The sequence below is a fragment of the Danio aesculapii genome, chromosome 24 (genome assembly GCF_903798145.1).
Source record: "Danio aesculapii chromosome 24, fDanAes4.1, whole genome shotgun sequence".
Lineage (NCBI taxonomy): Eukaryota > Metazoa > Chordata > Actinopteri > Cypriniformes > Danionidae > Danio > Danio aesculapii.
In genome coordinates, this window is record NC_079458.1 from 21,844,402 (window position 1) to 21,871,837 (window position 27,436).

General features: G+C 39.0%; 1 protein-coding gene across 1 annotated transcript in view; it reads left to right on the forward strand.

Annotated features, from left to right (window-relative positions):
* oxsr1b (oxidative stress responsive kinase 1b) overlaps window positions 1-27,436 on the forward strand; it is an 86,975-nt gene that overhangs the window by 23,163 nt on the left and 36,376 nt on the right. Inside the window, exon 3 of the mRNA XM_056450205.1 lies at window positions 11,093-11,201. Within this exon, the coding sequence (XP_056306180.1) occupies window positions 11,093-11,201 (109 nt within the window). The remainder of the gene's footprint in view (window positions 1-11,092; window positions 11,202-27,436) is intronic.

Consider the following 27,436-nt stretch of genomic DNA (forward strand, 5'->3'; position numbering starts at 1 on the left):
TACAGCCACATTATATTTTCTTTACATGTGTCCTTAAGTTTCTGCACAAATCCCCTTCTCAGTTTATTAACTTCATCTGTCAACTCCTCAAGGAGCTGGAAAGGTCATACTTTTGTTCCTCGTGACCAGGCGGAGCTGAATATCTCCGTTCACTGGGAAAAGCTCATATTCCTGATTTACAAAGAGGCTACCAGAAACTCTAATTTTGAGTCAGTAAATGGAGACTTTTTTTCCCAGTTGAGCTGAATGGGATGCTTTATCCAGAAATACAAATATGAGAAGTTAATTTTACTCACCTTCAGGTCACCCATGATGTTCAGTAGAACAATGAAGACAAATTTTAGCTCATACTGTGGTTCAGAAAATCCAAGTCAACAGCTACTGGCACTTTGAGAGTAAAAAGCATACAGTCACAACAACATTTAATATCCATGGCTCTTGATGGTACATTGAGATAAGACCGAAAATAATAACCTAGATTAATTGAACACTTCATCTCTGTTTCCATTAATAAATTATTATTTTCGATTATTGGAATTATTATTATTTTATTTTCAATGTAGCTATTCATTTACTTTTTTCCTCTCATAGTTAATTATGTTAATATACTCTTAACTATCGAAGGGCTTTTTTGAAAAAGCATGTTTATATATTTTTTATGATGTTTAATTAGCAAACAATTTCTGGTTATTTGACAAAGACTTCAAACAGAAATCAAAGTGCACTAATTGCTTGAATTTGAAGTCATTATGTGAATAAAGGTCACATTTCAGTTTTAATGTAAAAGGCAAGAGTAATTAAAAATAGAAAATACCGTAAGCTCATATAATTGAATATTTCATTGTCAAAATGGGAAATGACCAGCATCTTTCAAACAAACATCAGAGAGTTAAATATTTACTATTTTTTTAATTATTATTTATTTAGTAAAATTTCATTATGCTAGCAGTTCATTCTTCTAAGGCGACACCTTATTGACCTTATTCTTCAATGCGGAAGTGTGTGCGTTTTTGCGATTGTTTTAGAACTTCCGATTCAGCTGCCTATGGGAGAAATGACTAGGAATAATAAACGGCAAAAAACAGTCAAACTACTTACTCTATAAACAAGTGTTTGCATTACAATACAGACAAAGTAGAATAATATAATAAGAAAATATCAGTTTGCAACACCAAGCACTTAACGTTTCTTAACGTTTAAAAATGAATGGAAGTGAATGAGACCGGAAGTTTCGAGCCAAAATGATTAAAATGGCTGCGCCCACTCGTACGCGGAGAATAAGGTGAATAACTTGAAGAATAAGCTGAAGCAAATGATGCTTGATATTATTATACATGATTACATATTATATGAGTGATGCTTGACATATTATAGCTCAGTAAAAAAAATAATAAAAAGAACTAGCTATTGCTACTAATCGTCTCTCAGGCTTCTGAATATTAATTACATTGTCTGTGTTCACTTGAACTCATTTGCTGAAAGGAAGATACAGATGATACTGGAGCGCGGTCCCGCAGGCCTGTTGCTGACCAATACCAAATAAACCACCAACAAAGAATATGATTTACCTGGCGCAAGTTGCCACACATATGAACCGTGCACTCGCTGCAATGTCGAAACTCTCAGTTTGTCCACACGGTAATGCTTTTTTGAAGGGGAAGTCAAACATGTGAAAATTATGTTGGTTATAGGTTGTGAATTTCAGTTTTGGTTTATTTTTCCAATTAATCGTCCAGCCATATATTGAGGTCTTTTTAACCAAAGCAGTCTGTGCAAGAAACTGAATGTTATTTACAAAATACTTATTTATTAAAATTATACTCCGCAAATGATACCTAGCATGAACATTGAAATTTGTGATTAAAAAAATCTACCTGATTAAGAATTGTAACACCGTCTTACTGTTTATTTAGATTTCAGCTTCAGTTTTCTCCCCAGACCAATCATTTCAATTTATAAGACCTTGGTGCATCATCATCATCATCATCATCATCATCAGCAGCAGCAGCTATGGATATTAATTTAGTTTTGCATGTATATGGTTTTATTTATTTTTTACTCTCAAAGTACCAGTAGCCAATTATTTTATGAATCACCAAAGACTACAGTTTGAGCTAAACATATTCTTTAATGTCCTGCTGAAGAAAATAAGTCGTGTTCATTTTGGATGACTGGACGATAAGTAATAACAACTAGTGCTCATTTTTGATTGAGCTATTCTATGAAATCAACCCAATGAAACTGACATCTTGTAGAGTAAGGGTCAGATGGAAAATGTTCAGTTTAGGTTTCCTCCGATGCTTTCTTTGCCTTTATGACCTGCTGAGCGCTCTCTCAAACACAGAGGAGGCTTTAAATTAAAGCCAGATTGCGGCCGTAATGAGCTAATGCATATGATCTGCATCAGGGAGGAATTTCCTTTGAGAGTTTTGGGTCAATTTCACTCTTGGTCAGGCTGGTTGGAGTATATCATGCTCTAGTTCTTCCAAAAACACGCAGGAGCAGCTCAAATAGCTGTGAAATAGAACAGGACAGTCCAAACAGACCTGAACGCAGAGGCCTGTGTGCGAGGAACAGTTTTGCTCTCTAACCGAGCTGAGATCCTGTCAGTGCCACTGACGTCAAGCTGAATCTATAGTGACTCCACTGTGTGCCACTGCAGCGACAAGACCTCGCCAAGACCTTCTCTGATCACATGAGTTCAATGCCTGCCAAGTGTCCATCTGATGACGCTGCTGCACTCCACTGCATTTCTCCTGGATAGATTTGCTTCCTAGAAAAAGGCTGCACATTTATGAAATAAATTGTTAGTGTTTTGCTTAATGCATTCACTGTCAGTACTTTTGAATATGGTTTATTCAGTTTGACTTGAGGTAGAATTACTAGTAGTATTAAAATGTATAATAATAGTAATTATCCCATAGTTATGTATATTAATTCACTTTATTTACACAAGTTTTCACTTTCTGCAGTTCTTCAGTTTCTTGTCTTCGTCGTCATATACTACTTTTTTTCTTTAATTCATTTTTTTTTTCTTTGTCTTTATCTTCATTTTCTTTGTCATCTTCATCTTTGTCTTCATCTTCTTTATTGTTGTATTCTTCTTTGTCTTTACCTTCTATGTCTTCTTTGCTTCTTGCAAGTCTTTATCTTCGTAGTGTTTTTGTCTGTCTTCATTTTTGTTTTTGTCTTATACTTCATATTCATCTTTCTCTTTGTATTCTTTTTTCGTTTTATTTGACTGCAGTATATCAGCAGTGATCTTTTAAATGTTTATCAATAGCAAAGTTTGAAATGCAAGTATAATATCTATCAAAATAGTTGTAATTCTTCGAAATTGTTGTTTTTTTGTTAAGCGAAAGATGCAGCCTTATTCTTTACTCTAATGTAAACAAGATTGTGTTTCTAACTATGGTAGCACATTTATTTATGTTATTTTGAGACTGCTTTACCAGTCTCAAAGGAAATATTCTAATAAAACATCTTTGCATTACTTGGAATGAATCGGCTAAATAACTCACTGATCTGTTTTAATCTGATTTCCAAGCTAATGAAAAAGAAGCTTGTTTCTCATGGTTTGTTGGCCATGTGTGTGGGTGTTAAGGGATGAGGGCACTGTCAAAATATCACTGGGTCAAAGTTGATTCAATGTGTAAAAAGCAAATCCACAAACGATAAATGTGTTTTGTAAAAACTTCATTCATTTTTCCACATATTGAACGAATTGAACATCTCTAGAGACTCCATGTCTAACAATTTGACTGAATATCCAAATCGACCAACTCTTCCCCGAAGCTCCAACGTAACTTTAATCCAAATGGAAATGTTGAACATCACAAACTGTGTGAGAAATTCACCCTAAGGAAAAAGGAAAGTGTGTTTTCCACTGAGTAGAGCAGCGGAACGGCAGTGACACAATCACAGACAAAGAGTCTCAGTGCTTTTCTGTGCTCATTGTCCTCTGGACGTACACGAATCGAGTGGCAAACAGTCTCTTGATGTCACCCCATTGTTTTCGTCTATCTTGGGTAGACAGGCTGAAATGCCCCTCAGCTTCTGCTGAAAAAACGCAGATGGAGCGCTAGCCATTAAACGTCTCAAACCGGCCCTGGGCGTTATTGTTTTCATATGCCCTCAACCTGGTGTCCATTGTGGAACTGGACGCAGCCTTGGTGGAGCCAAAGCTGACTGGATTGTTGAAATTAGTCCAGAGGGGTGGGTTATGCCCACTGTTGGGGTGGCAGTGACCCCATGGCGTTTGGCATGGGAAAAGCTTTGTGTTGACTGCATTGTGTCGACTGGGGCTCATGTTCACTGGGTCATTCAAGGACACGATTTGGAAAGTTCAGTCGCCTTGGAGTGATTTTTTTTTTCAAAAACTTGAATCTGCTTGTTTTCATATTAACATATTTCTCTAAATATTGAAGCAAAGCATCAGTTGATTAGCTTTTAGCACTGGAACTACCATCAGTCTATATCCCCTTTCACATCGATAAATATCCGGAAAAGCTCTAGAACGACCTCACTGGTAAATTCAAAATATGCTGTTCACATAGGCAGTGACGTTCTGTAATATTTCTGTAAAAACACAATTCACACATCTATTCCAAAATACTGGGAAATTCTGACATCATTAGCCTGAAATGACCTCTAAATGGTTGTTTTGGTATTTGTAAATATGAAGGGGGTCAAACTTTTTGTTGATGGTTTCACTTTATGTAGAACTTTAGCATACATGCTGTTGTCCCAGAAACTATGACAATTTTATTTAACTTTAACTTTAGTTGGCCAATCTCTATTCCAACAAACTGACAAAAAAGAGAAAAGAGCCCCCCTGTTTATTTTTTTCCCCAATTTCTGTTTAACGGAGAGAAGAGTTTTTCAACACGTTTCTAAATATAATAGTTTTAATAACTCATTTCTAATAACTGATTTATTTTATCTTTGCCATGATGACAGTAAATAATATTTTACTAGATATTTTTCAAGACACTTCTTTACAGCTTAAAGTGATATTTAATGGCTTAACTATGTTAATTAGGTTAACTAGGCAGGTTGGGGTAATTAGGCAAGTTATTGTATAACGATGGTTTGTTCTGTAGACCGTCAAACTAAAAAATATAGCTTAAAGGGGCTAATAATTTTGACCTTAAAATGGTTTTTAAAAAATTAAAAAGTGCTTTTATTCAAGCCGAAATAAAACAAATAAGACTTTCTCCAGAAGAAAAAATATTATCAGACATATTGTGAAAATTTCCTTGCTCTGATGGAAATTTGGGAAACATAATTTGGGAAATATTTAAAAAAGAAGAAGAAATTCAAAGGGGGGGCTAATAATTCTGAATTTAACTGTATATTTTTTTAAGATTACAGTACTGTCATACAAAAATTTTAGTTACTAAACTAAAGAAATTCTAATTTTGGTTAAAAAAGATGTAAATTTACAGCAGAAGAAATAAAAAAAAATATATAATTTAAGAATCTTTTTGTAATTGGATCATGACCCTCAGAATCGGAATCAATCTTTTAATGCATTAAAAGCTTCTTGAATATTTGAATGTTGTTCATTATATTTTATGTTGATGTTTTATTTAAAGTTAAGTCATTACTCTAAAAATACTAGACTGATTGTGAAGGTCCAGGTCTCGCTTTGTCCTGCAAGCAGGAGAGAGAAGTGTTTTTTTTATTGCAGTGAAAATGTTGTTTTTGAAAATTTGAAAGCCATGTCTGAAGTAAAGTTATGTTTTTTTGCTATTAGAAAGTGCATATTCAAAGGCATGGGAAAACTAACAGACTCTTAAATGCATGTGGTCAATTTGAGCTTTACGGCTATTCACTGTAGAAATCTCTATTGTGTTTTGTATTTTTAATGAAATGACATTAAAATGAAATACTAATAGCTGTAGCTCCTGATGATACATTAAAGAAATGATCACTCTGAAACTTTTCATTTACAAATGCTGAAACCTAAATAAACCAAAAGTATCAGTAGCTGTAGACTTGCCTGAAATTTCAGTCCTCTATACATGTTTTTTGTACTGGGTAACATAAAGAGAAGTATTTGAAAGAATGTCAGTAACCAAAACGATCTCACCACCCTTTTACCTCCCATAGCATTTATTTTTGTCAACTTTGCAGTAAATGGGTGGAGAGATCTGTTTTGTTACTGACATTTTTCCAAAAATCTTCCTTGTGTTCAGCAGAACAAAGAAATGTATATGGGTTTAGAACAACATAAAGCTAAGTAAATGTTGAATCATTTAAGTTTTAGGGTGAACTACCCCTTTAATTACAGCATGGCTAAATTCTGTACTTTATTGCCACACTTGCAGTGGATTACAATGCAACCTATGCTTAATATTCAAAGCATAGTTATTTTAGGAAGGAAGCATGTGTTTGTAACGTATATGCAGCATGAAGAAGGGTTTAGTTGAGGCTTGCTGATCTCATTTTTGGATTTCTGCCATTGCTGTAATTCCTGTAGAACTGGACTATTGAGTAGTGATTGCAAAAGACCTGGCTTTTTAAACATTAGCTGAAGCACAGTTCAGGGAAGAGCTCACACATGACTTAAAGGTGCTTACACACTTAATTCATGAAAATACATTCTTTTATACATTTTTTTCAATAACAATGGCCTTCCTTTCCATATAACTTCAATGAGTGAGCACTTTTACAATGCTTTTGTATTCTTTTTTTTTTATCCCTGTAAGACCCAAATATAGAATATTTTGACCTCTCATATTGTTTTAGGAGGCCTCTGCTGTAGGAATGAAAGATTTTCAATTTTTTTTTCATTTTAGTAAGTTTTTACGTAAATGTTGTAATATTACAACATTGCGCTTAGCTGTGAGCAAAATTTCTGTATTTGAACTTTGTCTGAACAGGTATACAGAGCATTTAAGCATTCGTTTACAAGGTTATTGACTTACTTAGCCCCATAGCAGTTTATATCATAATAAGCATTTATTAATAAAATATTTGGAAAAAATATTTGGTCACGTTCAGTGTGGATTGAATATGTTTACTTGTAGTGATAGTCCCTAAGTTCTTTTCATCTGAAAAGCACAGCCAACACAGGTTAAGTAGTTGTCTGTGTAGATCTTGTAGTCTTGACCCTCTGGAAGTGTGGAGACGAGCTTCATCACAACATCACCTGGCAGCCCAAGTTCAGATTTGGCTTGTGGTGTTCCATCTACACTCCCATGGTACACATCAACATCACAGAGCATACCAGAGATTCCAGTTCTGACCCACAGTTTGAAGCTCCATGGGTGTGGTTTGCCACGCATATATTGTTTGATGTTACTGAATCTCCCCTTGAAATGAATCATCATTACATCCACAGAGTTGTGCTCTTCTGCTCTGCAGGCCTCTCTCCCTAAATGAATTTAGCCACGGTCTGAGTTTTCAGAGTTTGTCTTTCTTTTCCATCTCTGATACAGTCTCCATAATATTAAACCATGAGACCTTTTATGGAATTCCACGAGGCAAGACCAGGAGAATTGTCAGGCCCTTAAACAATAAACTTTCTAATCTGAGAAGAAGATCAGCTAGGAAACCAGTTGTTCAACTGTCTCAGTCACCCACCTTGAGCCCCCTCTCTGTCCTCTACTTTACCTTCTTCACCAGAGCTGGTCACTAACACTCCTTCACACAGAATCTCCATGTTCTCAATATGGTGTATCATGTGGATCTATATTCGTGTTTGGTATCATTTTAAATATCTCTGTGTGATTGGTAAAGTGCTCTTAATTTAACTGTAATATTTTGTAATTTCCTTTATAGCTGTTCATTTGGGTTTTGACTTTGATAAGGTCTTTGCCAGATGCTCCACTCCAGGAAAAATGGTCTTTGTATCAATTTATGACCAGGCAAGGGTCTTCCGCAGCCTATAACCAGGATTGCTCATACACTCAGGCATAATGGATGAAACATAGGCACAGTGTTAGACCCTCTTGATTTCTGACAATCACTGACTTACTATGAGATAATCTAATGGCAAAATCAAACTTACTTTATGTATGAGCATGCGTGGGGCGGTCTAATATTACTTTAAAGGAAATTACTTTACAGTTATATCCTCTGTCTAAGAACCAGAGCTGGTGAAGTTGTGTCTGTGATGTGTCCATAAATTAGACCAAATCACAATGTGATCAGCTTGAATTGGATAAATCTAAATTTCATTTATTATAAATTGGAGTCCGATTAAATTCGGAGTTGGAAACAAATTAACATGTTTTTAATATCTTTTTACATGTGCTAAAAATGCTTACACGCATTTAACCTTCACCCATGCTGTTAGTTCTGTCACTGGACTAATAGATGGACCCTTGCAAAGTGTAATAAAGTAAACAGAGATTGGAGTCTGTTGCGGGACACCACATCAGAAACAGGCTGAGCAATTAATCGAAAAGTCATCCAAATCGACATTCAGAACATTAAAATCAATCAAATTTTTCTAGGTCTTATTTTCCTATTACTTTCCCTGCTGCGTGTGGAGTCACGAAACCCCGCTTTGTTTATACTTGTGCATCAAATACATGCGTATGGTCCGGTGTCATGAGAAATCGAGTCCCCCTGACAATTAGGTCCGCCTAGGATCCTATTGGTTCACTGGAATTGTAATAGATATAGTTTGTAGCGCCTGATTTAAAATAATAATCAGAATAATAATAATATACATATATACATACATACACATACACACACACACACACGCGCACACACACACACACACACACACACACACACATAGACACACAAATGCAGTGAAATCTCATTTAAATTTATGTCAATTAAAAGAGCATTATAATGACATAAAACTATTTTAAATTATGTATTTCGTATACAGATGTACAACTAAAGGCATGTGTTGTGGCATGGAGAATTTCTAGCTTGGGCTTTTATTCTGGATAGCCTGTGATGTGCTACCACTTATGTAAATATATAATGTTACAAATAAGTACATAAAAACATCAAAAAGACATCTTTAAATGTACATGCATATCTTTAACTTGTAGTTACCGATAATAATGTTACTAATATGATTAGTCTTGTTAATCTCAAGACTGAGAATAAACTCTAAAAAGCACCAAATATGATTATAATGGCACTGTGGAGAAGTAGAATAGCTTTTGATCAGGCATTTAATGCAGACAATCCAATGGGGTCCTAAGCAGACTTGATTGCAGGGGGACTCGATTTCTCACCACACCGGCGCAGCCTTCGCATGGTCGCATACCCCTCACCGTGGCTGACGCACATTTCTCAAAAAATGTAACTACACAACGCGTAGCGCAAACTCTGATTTGTCAGCTTGATATCGGTGAGGAGCGTGGGTGGCACAGAGAGCCGCAAAAGAGCAGTGAGCCTGTTGGAGAGAGTGTTCACAAAACACTCATGAAGAAACTCAATACAGAGGAACAAAAAAAAAACGTCGCCAGCTAGTGTTTCGGAAATGTTCTTGCAGAGCAACACAAACAGCACGCAGGAGTATAAATGCACTACATCAAAATTATTATTTACATAGGAAAACTTGTTTACAATAGATGGAAGAAATGCACTGTTTATTATATAATCTACATGATAACAACAGTTAATGCATTTAGAAGAGATGCTGCTTTTTTTCTACTTTTAATATGAAAAAACATTGAAAATAATTTAATTTAATAATTCAATTCCAAAAGTGTATTATTTATTTTCCCTTTTTTATAAGAAAAAAGGGACTGTTGGTTTTAGGCAATGTGTGTTTTTATTTCAGTTGTTCAACGTTGATGTTCAATAAATAATCAATGCAATTGTAATGCACCCTTCATTCAAAAATCAGTCACTTGTAATATGTGAGCATATTTACTGTACAAAACTTGTCAGTGAACTATTAGGGCAAAAAATAAATAAAATAAAATAAATAAAAAAATTGTTTATTATTCATAATCAAGTTCAAATGTTCCATTAATCAAGATTTTGATTTTAAGCCCTAAGTGGAACTGAAATGAATTCACCATTTTATGGTGCTTGTCACTCTGTTTGTAAGCTATTATGTAGTGCATACACATTTTATACAATTAAACATCTTAATTTCAGCAGTTGCTTTTTAAGATTTGGAAGTATTCATTTTAATTTGAATTAAGCTGTGAAAAAGTCCTTACTTTTTTCTTTCTTTCTTTTTTTGATTACTTTGCATTGAATGTGGCTAATTTGAACAAGACTTGGTAGCTAAACAGAAATGGCAGAATTGCTCTGTATCACCAGAAATGCTAATATCATTAGTAAACCCTTAATATCCAATGATTAGGGCAGGGCTCTGAATGATAGATTTGGCTACGGTGACAACATTACATCAGCTGTCAGTCTCTCCGAGCTGCATGGCTTTCACTTCAACTGCTCCGTCAACTGGAAAGACTCGCAAATAAACAGAAGATGGAGAGCAAAACTGCTCGTTTTCAATTGCTGAAAATCAATTGAGCTGCAATGTTTTCCTTATTGATATTGACACTAACATATACACCTATTTATTTGCATGCCCGGGTTATTTGGAACAGCTTGTAAGGCAGTCAGATGAAGGTGTCAGGGTGTTTACAGCATACTTAGATTTATGTTGTTTATTTTTACTGTTTGTGCGTGCTTCGCGGTCAGCGGAGGTGCTTCTTACACAAGTCAGCTAATGAAAAAGTACCATTTCACCTGAAGTGTGTAAATATCTGCGCTGAACCTGAAGATTTGCCAACTGTGCAACTGAGCTAGAGTTGTTTAAACATTAATCCAGATCTGGAATGGCACCATTGTCAGGCACCGCAGCTATTTGGTTAAGCCATGAGGCCCAGTGCATTCTGGACCACAGACTATGTGACTCTATACACAGCAAAGGCCTTATGGGGAGCTGCTGTAGTCTGAGCAGCATTGAACACTGAATATTTTTTGCTGTTTCTTACATCCCTTAAGGAAAAAAAGAGGTTATTTTGTCCAGTTTGTTGTCCAATAATTACAGACTCTTAATTATTCAGAATGGATATTGGTTAAATCAAGTTACTGTCAGTGATGAGTGACTGTTTCTATTTTTTCCCCTCTCTCTCTTTCTCTCTGTCTGTAGAAAGAGATTCAGGCGATGAGCCAGTGTCACCATCCCAACATTGTGTCGTACTACACCTCGTTTGTGGTGAAGGATGAGCTCTGGTTGGTCATGAAGCTGCTCAGTGGTGGTAAGTCACACCCTTTGTTCAGTTTTTTTTCTTCTATTCAGGCACTTAACATTCATCTATTCCATTACTGGGAACTAAAGCACTGAAATAAACGATTTAGGTAATCAAGACATGTTTTTATTCAGTATAGAGTAGTCAACAGTTGAAGTGGATCAGAAAAGTTTTTCAGAACTATCTTAAAACACGAATGTTCAATATTTTTAGACCATTTTCATAAACCTTAAATACTGTCCCAATCATCCACCGAATCGAGGCCATCTACTGTATGAGTCCATCCTTTCAACCTATCCAGTTCTCTCTCCTTCTGTTCCATCTCAATCATCCACATATACAGTCAAACTCAGAATTATTAGCCCTCTGAATTATTATTATATTTATTTTTTATATATTATTATATGTTTATTTTTGTCCTCAATTTCTGTTTAACGGAGAGATTTTTTCAACACATTTCTAAACATAATAGTTTTTATAACTCATTTCTAATAACTGATTTATTTTATCTTTGCCATGATGACAGTATATAATATTTGACTAGATATTTTTCAAGACGCTTCTATACAGCTTAAAGTGACATTTAAAGGCTTAACTAGGTTAGTTAGGTTAACTAGGCAGGTTAGGGTAATTAGGCAAGTTATTGTATAACGATGGTTTGTTCTATTGATTATCGGGAAAAAAATAGCTTAAAAGGGCTAATAATTTTGTCCATAAAATGGTGTTTAAAAAATTAAAAACTGCTTTTTTTCTAGATGAAATAAGACTTTCTCCAGAAAATATTATCAGACGTACTGTGAAACTCCAGTTTCATCCACCCATCCATTTATCCAAATCCATTTCTCCATACATTTTGATTATCTGTCATCCATAGGATCAAATCCTATCATTCATCCCAATCCAGTCATCCATAAATTGATTTTTAGTCCAATCCTCTCTGTTAATCCTGATCTGGTCATTCAACCAATCCAATCTCAAACATTTACTCCAGTCCAACTATTCAGCCATCTATACAGTCCAATACCTATTTGTTAATTAATCCCAATCCAAGATCCATCAGACCCAATCCAGCCATCAGCCAGTTCCAATCCCATTTATCCATCCATCAATCCACCCCTCCCAATCCGTCCATTCGTCCCAATCCATCAGTCTTTACCAATCCATCTGTCCATCCATTTAATTCCAGGCATGCCAATCCACTCATTCATCATCGGTCCATCTATGCATGCCAATCCAGTCATCCATTCATCCATACATACATCCATCATCCAGTCATCTATCCATCAATCTATGTATCCCAATCCGATCATTCCTCCATCTATGCATCCCATTCTAATCATCCATCCATCTATACATCCCAGTCCAGTCATCCATCTGTCTATGCATCCCAACCCATCAGTCTATGCATCACAATACAGTCATTCACATACCCATCCCAATCCAGTCATCCATCCAGTCATCCATCCATTTTTAAATCCGTCTCTGCATCTCAGTCCAGCCATCCATCCATTTATTCATCCAATTCAGTCTTCCATCCATACAGTCATCCATCCGTCTATGCATCTCAATCTAGTTATCCATTTGTCTATAAATCCCAATCCAGTCATCCATCCATCTATGCATCCAATTCAGTCTTTCATCCATCTATGCATGCATACATCCATCCATCCATCCATCCATCCAGTCATCTATCCATCAATCTATGCATCCCAATCCAATCATTCCTCCGTCTATGCATCCCATTCTTGTCATCCATCCATCTATACATCCCAATCCAATCATCCATCCGTCAATGCATCCCAACCCATCAATCTATGCATCACAATACAATCATTCACATACCCATCCCAATCCAGTCGTCCATCCCGTCATCCATCCATTTATAAATCCTTCTATGCATCAGTCCATCCATCCATCCATTTATGCATTCAATTCAGTCTTCCATCCATCTATACATCCCAATCCATCCATCCATCCATCCATCCAGTCATCTATCGATCTATGCATCCGTCTATAAATCCCAATCCAGTCATCCATCCATCCATCTATGCATCCAATTCAGTCTTCCATCCATCCCATTCCATTCCATCCATCCATCCCAATCCAATCATTCCTCAGTTGGTGCATCCCAATCTACAGTAGTTATCCATCCATCTATGCATCCCAATCGATCCATCTTTGCATAACAATCCAGTCATCTACCTTCCCATCCTAATCCAGTCTTTCATCCATCCGTCAGTCCGTCCGTCCATCCGTCCATCCATCCTTGTCCATCCATCCGTCCCAATCCATCCATCCATCCTTGTCCATCCATTCGTCCCAATCCATCCATCCATCCATCCCAATCCATCCATTTAAGCATTCATTTTTAATGCATTCACAACATTCTGTTATTGAGTTTTCTGGATTTTGTGTAGTGATATCCTTAAATGCCAAATGTATGTTTCACTTCATTTTCAAAAGAAGGTGTAGATGTAAAAGTTTGTTTTCCCTACATATCATGGCTCTGTCCCTCTACAGTAATTCTAGATCATGAAATGCTCCCTGGTCTTTGGATTCTGTTGGTTTATGCATTTGTATTTGAGTTTTGAGCACCAAAGCCAGTGATTAGGATCTCAAATGACCCGTCAGAATGATAATAGAGTCTGCCAGGCTCCCCTGTGGAGTTAATCACAGACAGCAGATGCATTAGTGCCGCAGCAGCCTGACACTCTTAAGATGCAGGATTGCGGAATTACTGCTTCTCCTCACAGTCTTGTATTTCTGGCTTTTGAGGAATTTCTCCTAAAACACGCGCAGCATTTTTCAGTCTTAACACATTATATTGTGCAAACAGATTGGAATGTTTCTGAGTGTTGTGAGGTGCTGTATATAGTTTCATTTATGGCTGCACAAAGTGATGATGATGACTTGGTGTGCTTTGATTAAATGAATACTTGTGCTGCATTTTCATATTGATACTCATGAGATTAACAGTGATGCATTTTTTTCTTCTTAACTAGATACACACTTTTTATTTAGAAGGTTTCTGCCTACTGTTTTTACAGTAAGCAGCAAGAATGGTTTTAGTTTTAATTTACTATAGTACATTACTAACCACTATAGTAGTTAGTAAAATAGGTTTGAGTTAGTTCTTGTAATAAGTAAATCCAAATATAAACACCCACATTTTACTTGTTTTTATTTTTTGAAAATTATTCAACCCTGCCAATAATTTTCCACAAAAAAAAACATCTTCAGAGTAGAAAGTAATAAAAAAAATTACCTTTTTTCCTGAAAACTTTAATGAAACATTCTTCAAAAAGAGCTGTTCAAATCATCAGGTAAAAAAAAAAATTACAATGTCATGTTTTTTCCATCATCATGCAACCCTTCTTTTAAAGAGAACATTTTGCTTCTTGATTTCACTGTGCCCTTAAGCTCCTGGAGTGCTCCCGTCTTCCCAAACCTCATTGTGTAAAGCCACTGCTGAGAGTTTGATGATATGTTTCAAGCCAGCGTGTAATGTTCTGTCCCAGACACAGCCAAGTGCTGGACGGGGAGATTATAGTCTGGCTCGTGCTGACACTGACAGTCGTGGGACGCAACCTTTCTTCCATTCTGTGCAGAGCTGAAATCACTCTGTCTGGATAATCGCTGTTCATTTTATGCCTGTCATCAGCTGCCGTGCCCTCCTCTTTCTGCTTCTGCCAGCTGAAGATGCCCAGGTGGCACACTGCCCATCTTAAAAACCAAGATAAGACACAAATATCCAGGTGGTCTCCTCACATTTTGGAATCTGGCATGTAGGGCACATCATGGTGGGCCTCATCCTAAATAACAATGGCTCTCTTCTCAGTTGGGGTGGGCAGCTAGTTTAAAAGTAATGGATATAAACCTTATAGAGATGAAGTGTGATTTTTCAGCTCACTCACTCACTCACTCACTCACTCACTCACTCACTCACTCACTCACTCACTCACTCACTTTGGCTTAGTCTCTGCTTTTTCAGGAGTTACCACAGCAGAATGAACCAGACAGAGGCCCTTCCTTCCTTAACTCAGCACTGGCAGACAGTACAACCTTCAATTCTGGGAAACGCCCACACACTCTCCCATTCACACACTGCTGCCAATTTGGTTTATCCATTTCACCAATACCTTGTGTCTTTGGACAACACATGCCACTTCTGACTCATCATATATTAATGTGATCACACGGTGATGCACTTTGTAATGCTTCAGGTATCTTTTGATGTCGTTTTACTACTCTTGGGGTTCTCCAATGCTTTTGTTTGTTCGCATTATGCATCCACTTAAATGGTTTGTCTGTGTATATGTAAAATACAAATCATTTTATAAAAAATCATACTTTTAGAAACATTTTGGAACACTTAACCAAACACCTAACCCTAAACCTACCCACTTCTAAAATACATAAATAAGGAGCAGGTGTATTTATTGCAAAAAACAACCATATAAAAGCGATACAACCAAGCTGTGTTGCATTCCAAGTCCTGTGAAGCCATACAAGGTCTTTATCTGAGTAATTTAAGAGGTTTCAGTCGCTGAAAATGATCAGGCTCCCGCTTGCTGATATCCTACAATTCAAAAGGAAACTCTCACACATTAGTCTGACAAGATTGGTCACAAGACACAGAGGGAGCCAATAGCATTTGACATCCGAAGCTGACGTGAGGTGCTTTTCCGGCAGCAATGTTTATATTGATCACAGACAGCGACATCAATTCTTTCCAGAAATAGCTTGCACTGCCTTAGAAGACTTGGAATGTTCATATTTTTTTCAATAAAGTGCAACTGTAGTTGTATCTGCCTGCTACTGTACTGGATATTCTGTTTTTTATATTGACAAATGTTTGGGTTTAGTGCTAGGAGCTCGGTTACGTGCTAGTAAATGATGTTTTTAGTGTAACACAAGTAAAATAGTTTTGAATGTTTACTTCAGAAAAACGAGAAGGCGGTCGAAAAAGGGGTCCTGACCAGGAGTGAGAATGTGTTGCTTTGGTCTGCGCGATAAGCTGGAGTACCCGGAGGAAGCACACGCAGACATGTGGGAAACATGCAAACTCCACACAGACAGGCCTCTTGGTCTAACGGGGACTCGAACCAACAACCTTCTTGCTGTGAAGCAACCATGCTAACCACTTAGCCACCATGCCCACTGATTATGAGAAAATTTTAGATTTCAAGGCTCTAGCGTAATAATAACAATAATATTTCTTCCTTACATATATATAGTGCTTTTCTGGACACTCAAAGTGCTTTACGCAATTTTTGGGGGGGAATCTCCTCATCCACCACCAGTCTGCAGCATCCACCTGGATGGCGCGACGGCAGCCATATTGCGCCTGACCACACACCTCCTGATTGATGCAGAGAAGATAGGGATGAAGCCAATTATGATTTGGGGATGGTTAGGAGGCCATGATGGACAGAGGCCAGTGGGCAAATTTTGTGCTCTATTTCAGACATCCTGGTTTTATTAATGACCACAGAGAGTCAGGACCTTGGTTTAACATCTCATCAGAAAGACAGCGCTCACTGAGCAGTATAGAGTCCCCATCAATATACTGGGTGTTAGGACTCACACAGACCGCAGGTTGAGCGCCCCCTGCTGGTTTCACTAACACCACTTCCAGCAGCAACCTAGCTTTCCCAAGTGGTCTCCCATCCAGGTACTGACCGAGCGCAGCCCTGCTTAGCTTCAGTGGGTGACCATGTGAGAGTTGCAGAGACCTAGCTGCCAGCGTGTGACCAATTTGGTCGCATGTGTGACCTAATTTCGCAATGGTGGAAAGCCATTCGAGGACAACAAAAATAAATACATATAAAAATGTCTCCGCAACTGTGCTTCAGCAGACACACATAAGGCCCATGTCATGTTTAAATCAATCAAAGATGGTGAAGGGTGGTAATAAGTTACCTTTCTTGTACAATTGTGCCATAAATAAAGAACTTTGTTGACCAGATTGTTAGTTAATCATTTAATATTAGTTAATCAGTCAATATTGCCTATTTGTGTAGTAATAAAAAAAAAAAAAAAGTGCATGAGTGCAACCAGTGCAAAATATTATTCTGGATTCATATAATCCTATGGTAGGCATCCTCCAAAACCAAATTAGGAACCTTCAAAATAACATAATAAGGGAACTCTGAAACATCCTTTAAAATATCATTGATGGTTCACAATGACATGAGGGTGAGAAAATAGGGAGGATTTTCATTTTTGGATCAGATATTCATTTATTTAAGAAGGCAAATGTGGTCATTCCTCTTCAGTGAAGAGTGGAATACTGTAGCCGTGCTGTTCAAAGTCAGCTGTTAGTTTGTGGCTCTTAGCTGTCCTTGAAATGTGACTACTGTGTGTTTAACCATCCCATACAGTGACGTGTGTGATATTCCCTTCGACAGCTGTCGGAAGTGATGACATAAATGGGAATGTGATTTTTCATGAAGCTGATTGGTGGCATTTCATAGTTTCACTAGAGGAAGTTCATTCAGGAAAGAACTATTAAACAAATGATCTCGTTCTCTTTTATTGTAATCATCAAGACCTTTATTTTTAAATAATGTTCTGTTCATTCTATCTACTCTGCAGTCTGTTCTATTCTGTACATCACAGTGATTGGTCTTAAATGAAACTAAAACTTAAACACTTCACCTAAACGTAAACACAATAGCATATCTTTGAGTTTTTCACTCATGGCATTAATTCTCAGGAAGAACAGCTCTGGCAGAAAGTCAGCTTCTGAGCCCGGCCTTTGTTAGGTACAAAGGTATGTGAGATAGGAGCTCGATCAATAACTTCATTAGCACAAAGCACAGAAGTGGTTGTCCCCTCTGGCCTCTCAACAGCACTTGTGTGTAGATCTTTTACAGCTAGATGGGAGTTTTACAACTTCAGCACACATTGCTGCCTGTCACTTGTGTGCTGCGATGGATGTAAGTGGGTCATTGTGCAAAACAGGTGTCATATACATGTACAAAACTATGAATGTATGTTTTGTCTTTGTTTTGTGCTGTGTTCTGTTTTGTTTTTGGTTTTCTGTTTTGTTCTATGTTTTGTTTTGTTTTGTTGTTGTTTTTTGTTTTGTTCTATGTTTTGTGTTTTGTTGTTTTTTTGTTTTGTTTTTGTTTTGTTCTATGTTTTGTGTTTTTGTTTTGTTGTTGTTTTTTGTGTTGTTTTTTGTGTTGTTTTTTGTTTTGTTTTTTTCTATGTTTTGTGTTTTGTTTTGTTGTTGTTTTTTTGTTTTGTTCTATGTTTTGTGTTTTGTTTTGTGTTGTTTTTTGTGTTGTTTTTTGTGTTGTTTTTATTTTTAGTTTTGTTTTTTCTATGTTTTGTGTTTTGTTTTGTTGTTTTTTGTTTTGTTTTTGTTTTGTTCTATGTATTGTGTTGTGTTTTGTTCTATGTTTTGTGTTTTTTTTGTTGTTTTTTGTTCTATGTATTGTGTTTTTGTTTTGTTGTTGTTTTTTGTGTTGTTTTGTTTTTTTGTTTTGTTTTTGTTTTTTTCTATGTTTTGTGTTTTTTTGTTTTTGTTTTGTTGTTTTTTGTTGTTTTTTGTTTTGTTTTGTTGTTTTGCTTTTTTTTTTGTTGTTTTATTTGGTTTGTTTTTATTTTGTTGGTTTTTATTTAATCTTTTGTTTTTATTTTTATTTTTTTATTTTATTAGCTTTTTGTTTATTTAGTTTTTATTTAATTTAAGTTTTATTTTACTTTGTTTTTATTTTATTTCATTTGTTTTATTTTTATCCTATGATATAGTATGCAATGAAAGCATGTGTTGGAAGAAATGCGATTGTAATTCAATAAAAATACAGACATTTTAAATAGTGTTTCATCAAAAACGTTTTTTTTTTTTTTGTTGTTTTTTTGCATATCATATATTAAATATATCATGATTTGGCAAACAGATAGCTTACACAGTGTTTTATTCATGCATCTGAATATGTAAAGAATTACAAAGGTGACTAAAACTCACAAATTCAAACAACCATGACCCAAATGTCATCCATCCAATACTAAGTGGACACTTAGCAAATTACTCATACACACACACAAACACCCTAAGGAAACTCAATGTTGCATTCTTGAATCTTTTTGTCTAGTCTTAAATGTCTTTATTTGTTGTTGTCATCCATCTAGCATTTTCATTTTCCTTGCAATAATTATTGATGCTGTCGCTGTCTTAACAAGTTTTAAGTGTGATGTTTTGAAACATGGCATGGCGCCCATAGTAACGGCCTGCTGAGAGACAACAGATGCTTCCTATCTTCCCTTGATTCCCTTTGCTCCTCCGCCTTTGTTTTCTTGGAGTAATCTTTCCCTCATCAGCAGCCCTGTATGGCCCTGTGCCCTTTGGCCCAGTGGGCACGACATGGCATGTTCCACCCACGATCAGTGCAGGATCCTTAGGAAGCCAGTCATGTCAGATAGTCTGACAACTGTTGGACAAAGAGCCATTTTCTTTTCCTGTTGTGGAAGCATAAGTGGCATTGGGGTCTTTTCCTGGTAATACTTTTCGTCGAAGTGGCTCAAGAGAATATCAGGAATGCTTTTTTGACACGGCATTTTAAAAGGCATTTGGAATTAGAGGTTTGGCATGTGAGCAAGACAGAAATTGATTTGTATGGTTTTTTGATGAAATGAGAAATGTTTACAGTCGCAATTCCATCACACCTCAGCATGGGGTTTTATAGGCTTGAGGCGTTCCTGGATGAGTAGCATTTTTGGGATTCAACACATTTTGTTGATTAAGTCCTTAGATTTGTAGTCAGGATTATTTCATCCAAAAATGAATTAAATCTGGTATGCAAAAGTACTTCTTCAGCATCGAATTTGGGTTGGATTTTGATTTATTTTTATCACACCAGAATTTTTTGTCTTTTATTTTCCCTGGTGTTTCTTTTAGTCATATGCATTTCTCTCAGGAGATGTTAAAAAACATAAAAATATAAAGCAAAATAGTAGATACATTGTTTAAAACTGTAGTTGTGGGATGCAAAATGAGGTGTTAAATGGAATCTTTATTATGTTTTTTAACATGCAATGCAATTGAATGGAGACCAAAGTTATGCTCCTCCAAAAAACATGCCAAGGTAAAATAATTGTTATTATCTTCAAGCTGTTATTGATATTTTTTTTGTGGTTGATGTTCTGCATCTAAATAATAATTGGTGCTCTAAATAATAAAGACATTGGAAGAAAGATATGTTCCTAAATCTCAAGAATCCATTTAAGTATTGATTAAAACCAATAAATCAATATCATCTAGTCAGAAAGTCAATTGCATTATTAATTTATCAATAAAAATAAAAGTGAAAACTGTTCATTGCCTATAACTTGACGCAAACAAAAACTTGACAGAAAACTCTTCTAAATAATAAACAGCACTTTATTGTTGATGAAAAAATACAAGACTAAAATGGCATAAAGATGCTATAATCCGCTACATTGCACTATGCTTTAGATGAGTGGATAAAAACATACGCATTCAGTCACGTTACTAGCACGTCAAGTTTCTGTTTGACAGCTGTTAACAAAATGAACACTGTTACATTTGCTGCTTTGGCCAATGATTTCAAAACCATTTCAGATTGAAAATGACAGTTTTGAGCAGAAATCTTTGCTAGAAAAAAATCCCTAGCCAACGCATACAGTACAGCGGCTAAAATAAGTATTGAACACGTCACCGTTGTTTTTCAGAAATGGAGGAATTCATTCTCTGTACAATAGGTGTATTAAAGCTCTCATTGCTTATTATACAAAGTATTAAATACATTTCAGTAGTGTTTTACTAAAATCTGTGTCAATATTAGGCCAATAGCTCCTTTAGAAATCTATTTACCAGGAAAAATCATGACATGTTCAATACATATTTTACCCACTTTAAACTAGTTATGACCATTTATAAAATCTAATTACGTTATAGCAAGATAAAGAAAAACAGTTCTATTGCATTTGTATGGTTTTACACTTGAAAATCCTTTTAGATTTTAGACTCTCTTTTGGATAGTTTTTTGTAGCTTGTGCTCACTATTTACTTTCATTGTATGAAAAAGAGCAGTGTGAACATTTTACTAAATATCTCTCAAGTCATGTATTGAAACATTTTGAATCCAAGACAAGAGTTTTCTTTTTTATTTTTGTAAACAGTATTTTAAGTTTAATGTTATCTCTAGAAGATTGAGGAAAGTTTGCGACATGTTTATTTCTGCTGCTCTGTTGCCTCCCACCATACGTTTGACACTTAGGATTTCTTCTGTTTGTTTAACTCACAAGCCCCACAAAATAAAGTTGCATCATTAGCTAAGATCTCTCTCTCTCCCGTGAAGCTCGACCGGTCTTAATCCAGGTTGTATTCGTCACTGAAATGCGATGTGCTGTTCGCTCAGTCAGCAGTTCACTGGCTTCATGCCACACACATGCCCGCACACACATACACCGTTCTGTTTTTCTTTCATTCGAATGCTCACATATTCCAGGTTTTATATAAAACAGCCTTCAGGGCTCTTGGAGATCGACGATACCTCTGTTTAATCCATGAAAGAGGAATGGGGTGCAGAAAAAGAAACCAAAATAAGAAAACACAGGAGCCCCTTTTCTGTTTCTTGGAATCACTTTTACCGTGAACTAGGGTGTGGGTGTGATAAACTACCTTGATTTCCCATGCTGTGATCTCTCAGCTTTTCCTGGTGAGTCATGCTGGATGTTGAAAATGCAGTATTTTGGTCCTGGGCAAAATGGTTATATCTGTACTTTATAACCATATTCAGTAAACATGATTTTAATAATGTTATGAATGCTCCTATAGGAAGTATTTCTCTGTGACTGCATTTTGTAGCTCAAACCGTAGCAAAACTGTAATCTTGCTTACTTATTAATGAAATGTAAAATAGCTTATTCGACTGTAACACAGTAGTGACCTAAAGGGTACAATATTTGCTTTTAATGAGCCTATAAGTTTAACTAAGCCATTAAATTACAACAGACATACTTTTAATGGAAGGAAAAATCACTGAATTTGGTGATTGTGTTTAACAAAACTATTGCTCACAATTTATAATTGTTATGAAGCGGACAGGAGACAGAGGTAAGGAAACGTTAGGGTGTTTATTGAATGACAACAAGGAGCACATGAAGGATAGCCAGGAGGATCAGGAATGATGTTGGGGTCTTTTCCTCCGTGGCTGGGTAACAGGAATACACGAGGATGGACAGCACACACCAGATACAGCTGACAGAGGATGACACAGACTTGGAAGGACTGGAAGACAGGACGATTCGGGAGGACCAGGAAGACTAGGAGGAATACAAAGAGAACAGGTAAGTAAATCGTTTGTTTAGCTGAGGATGACTACGCTGAGTGGTCGCTCAGTTGTCCGCTTTCGTCGAGACGAGCCCGGACAATGAGCGACTGGAGTGCTGTGCTTTTATCTGGTGCTCGTGAATGTGATGCAGCTGTGTGCTCATTAGAAGTCAGGTGATGGTGATCTTCGTGAGTGGGGGTCGTGAGAGCCTGACCAATCCATGACAGTACCCCCCTCCCCAGGGCCCGCTCCTGAGGGCCGACACCTCCGACGCCGTGGTGGTCTCCCTCTGCCTCTAGGCGCTGGGAACTCAGGGTGGCTCTCATGAAACTCCACCATGAGACTAGGATCGAGAATATCAGCTCTGGGAACCCATGTCCTTTCTTCGGGGCCGTACCCTTCCCAGTCCACCAGGTACTCCAACTGGCCACCACGACGTCGGGAACGCAAGATCTCCTTCACTGCGTAGACGGCTCCTTCTTCTAGGAGCAGTGGAGGAGGGGGTTCCTCTTCGTGGTCAGGCTCTGTGGAGGGAAGAACAGGATCGTGATAGGGTTTCAGGAGTGATACGTGGAATGTAGGGTGAATACGGTAGTGAGAGGGTAATTGTAGTTTGTAGGTGACGGGGTTAACCTGTTCCACGATGGTGAAGGGACCAACAAATCGGGGACTTAACTTGCGAGAGGGCAGTCGCATGCGTATGTCCCGGGTGGATAGCCACACCTTTTGTCCGGGTGTGTATCTGGGTTCTTCAGACCTTCTTCTATCGGCGGTTACCTTGCTTCGACGGACTGCCCTCTGCAGATGTTGATGAGCCTCGTCCCAGACTCTCTCGCTCTCCCGGAACCAGTGATCCACTGCGGGGACATCAGATGGTTCGCCATCCCAGGGAAAGAGCGGTGGTTGGAAGCCCAGGACGCACTGGAATGGCGTGAGTCCGGTGGAGGGTTGCCGCAGTGAATTTTGGGCATATTCTGCCCAGCCCAAATACTGGCTCCAGGAGCTCTGGTGACCACTGCAGAAGGTCCTCAGGAACCGTCCCACCTCCTGAATCTTCCTCTCTGTCTGCCCGTTGGTTTGGGGATGATATCCAGAAGAGAGGCTGACGGCCACACCTAGGAGCTTGAAGAAGGCTTTCCATAGACGTGAGATGAACTGTGGACCTCTGTCCGACACAATATCTTCTGGAATACCAAATGACCTGAAGACTTGATTAAAGATATTGTCGGCTGTTTCAAAGGCTGTGGGAAGACCTTTCAGAGGGATTAGTTTGACAAACTTTGAGAATCTATCTACTATGACTAGAATACAGGTATTACCTTCTGACGAAGGGAGATCAGTGATAAAGTCCACTCCTAGGTGTGACCAGGGACGGTTCGGAATCGGCAAGGGATGGAGCTTTCCAGCGGGTAGATGACGTGGGCTCTTGGATTGGGCACAGTCCTTACAGCCCTGAACATATTGCCTCACATCCCTTGCCATGTTTGGCCACCAGAATCGTTGGGATACTAGCGAGAGAGTATTGTTGATCCCTGGATGTCCAGTGCCTAGCGAGGTATGTAAGGAGTGGATCAGATCTACCCGGTGTTCAGGTGGTATGAACTGCAGATGAGGAGGGCATCCCGGCGGAGCAGGGGCTTCCGGAGTGGCAACGACTGGAGGAGCGTTCCAGGTGATCGGACAAATGGAGATGTGTTCGGGAAGAATCTTCGTTGGGAGTTCTTCATGATCGTGATGCTCGTGTAAACGAGAGAAAGCGTCTGCTCTTAGATTCTTGGGTCCTGGACGATAGGAAATGGAGAAATCAAAACGTGAGAAGAAAAGTGACCATCTGGCTTGACGTGGACATAGTCTCTTGGCCTCTTTGATATATTGGAGGTTTTTGTGATCTGTGATCACCTGGAACGGATGTTTGGCTCCCTCCAACCAGTGACGCCACTCCTCCAAGGCTAGCTTGATTGCTAGCAGCTCCCTGTCTCCTATGCTGTAATTCTGCTCCGCCGGGCTCAACTTCCGAGAGAAATAGGCACGGGGATGCAGTCGGGGCGGTGTATCATGATGTTGAGATAATACTGCCCCGACGCCGGTGGTGGATGCGTCCACTTCCACCACGAAAGGAAGATTTGGGTCAGGATGAGTCAGGAGTGGGGCCCTTGTGAACTCCTTCTTAAGAAGGCGGAAGGCTGCGGCTGCTTCTTTGGTCCACTCCAGTCCTTTGGGTTTACCCTTGAGGAGATTAGTGAGAGGTGATGTAATCCTGCTGTAGTCCTTGATAAACCGTCTATAAAAGTTAGCAAACCCAAGAAACCTCTGGAGCTCCTTAATGGAAGTGGGTTCTGACCAGGATAGAACAGCCTCAATTTTCTTCCCATCCATACGTATACCGGTTTGATCAATGATGTATCCCAAGAAATGAATCGACTTCTGGTGGAATGAGCATTTCTCCGCTTTGAGGTAGAGGTGATGTTCTCTCAATGTGTGTAGGACCTCCGCAACGTGTTGGCGATGTTCGGCCTCACTCCGGGAGTAAATGAGGATGTCATCTATGTACACTATTACAAAGTGGTGAAGAAACTCCCGGAGGACTTCATGAATGAAGTTTTGGAATACGGAGGGGGCGTTGACCAGACCGTAAGGCATGACCTCATATTCATAGTGGCCAGTAGGGGTCACGAATGCTGTCTTCCATTGGTCCCCCTCACGTATTCTTATCAGATTATACGCGCTGCGGAGGTCCAATTTAGTGAAGACTTTAGCTTCTCGGAGCTGTTCCAAAGCGGCTGGTACCAGAGGAAGGGGATATCGGTATTTTACTGTACCGTTATTTAGGACCCTGTAGTCGATGCATGGACGCAGCCCTCCGTCCTTCTTGGCCACAAAGAAGAAGCTTGAGGCGGCTGGTGATTTTGAGTGACGTATGTACCCCTGACTCAGAGCCTCCCTTATGTAATCTTCCATTGCCTGATTCTCTGGAAGCGAGAGCGGGTAGATCCTACCTCTTGGCAACTGGGCATCTGGAACTAGGTCGATCGCGCAGTCCCATGGCCGATGCGGCGGTAGCTGGGAAGCTCTCTTGGGGCAGAAGACATCATGAAAGGAGCTGTACTCCTTAGGAATGTGGATAGACTGCTTCTCAGGAGGGCTCTCGACCGATGTTGCAAACAAAGAAATGGGGGTTCCGACCTTGAAGAGGGAGATTTGGAAAACAGGTAGGTGTACATCCAGATCCCCATTTCTTTATCTCTCCTGTGCCCCAAGAGATGATGGGATCGTGCTTCACCAGCCACGGGCGCCCTAGAATGATGTCCATATTTGCACCCTCCAGAACCAAAAATTGAATCCTCTCTTGATGTAACAGCCCCACTTGAAGAAGGATGTCTTCGCATTGTCGATGGATACGGGTCGAAGATCGAGTGCACTGGGTTATCGGTTGTATCTGGTATATATGCGAGGACGCCTCAGTACGGAGGTGGAGTTGACGACAGAGGGATTGGGAGATGAAGTTCCCTGCTGACCCGGAGTCGATGAGGGCTGTGACAAGGAGAGAAATAGAGGCAGTAGTTATTTGTACGGTGGTGGTAAGTGGTTTACATTGTTCAATATTCGTACTGAATACACTCACTGAAGTCCGAATGGGACGAAGGGGACACTCCATACGGGTGTGTCCACTGACACCGCAGTATAGACACAGACCCCGGGTCAGCCTCCTCTGTCGTTCCGCTGATGTCAGTCTTCCAGACTCTATTATCATGGGTTCTGGTTCTGGAGAGGCTGTTGACTCAGGCGATTGGAGGAGTGCAGACGAGGGGGTGATGGTGTCCTGTTGATAGGAACGGAGACGATCGGAACATCGGAGAGAATGTTGGATGAATCTCTCCAGACCCATTGTATCATCTAATGTGGCCAGCTGGATTCGGAGAGTGGGTTCCAAGCCGAGCCGGTACGTGGTCAACAACGATCTCTCATTCCATCCACTTGCAGCTGCTAGAGTGCGAAACCGGAGAGCATATTCCTGTGTAGATAGAGTACCTTGCTTTAGATGATACAGCTGCTCTCCAGCGGCTACTTCCCCATCAGAACGTCCAAACACCTCTTTGAAATACTCCGTGAAGGTAGTGATGGAATTCATGACCGGCCCGGCTTGGTTCCAGATCGTCTCAGCCCATTTAAGTGCAGGTCCAGAGAGTAGTGATACGATGTAGGCGATCTTTGACTTATCTGTGGGATATAGAGAAGGTTGCATTTCGAATATGAGGGAACATTGTAACAGAAAACCATTGCACTCCCCCGCTCCGCCTGAGTAGGGCGCTGGTCGGGCCATGGGACTGGAAGGAAGGGCCGAAGAAGAAACTGTGGAGGCGGAAGTGCTCGGTGCTGGTGGTGCGTTGGAAAGTGGAGCTGGTGGCTGTAGAATCCGCTTCAACTGGTCCACCAGCTCTTGAAAGTGATCGAGGGTGCTCATGTTGTCGTCGTTATGGGTCCGGGCTTCTGTTATGAAGCGGACAGGAGACAGAGGTAAGGAAACGTTAGGGTGTTTATTGAATGACAACAAGGAGCACATGAAGGATAGCCAGGAGGATCAGGAATGATGTTGGGGTCTTTTCCTCCGTGGCTGGGTAACAGGAATACACGAGGATGGACAGCACACACCAGATACAGCTGACAGAGGATGACACAGACTTGGAAGGACTGGAAGACAGGACGATTCGGGAGGACCAGGAAGACTAGGAGGAATACAAAGAGAACAGGTAAGTAAATCGTTTGTTTAGCTGAGGATGACTACGCTGAGTGGTCGCTCAGTTGTCCGCTTTCGTCGAGACGAGCCCGGACAATGAGCGACTGGAGTGCTGTGCTTTTATCTGGTGCTCGTGAATGTGATGCAGCTGTGTGCTCATTAGAAGTCAGGTGATGGTGATCTTCGTGAGTGGGGGTCGTGAG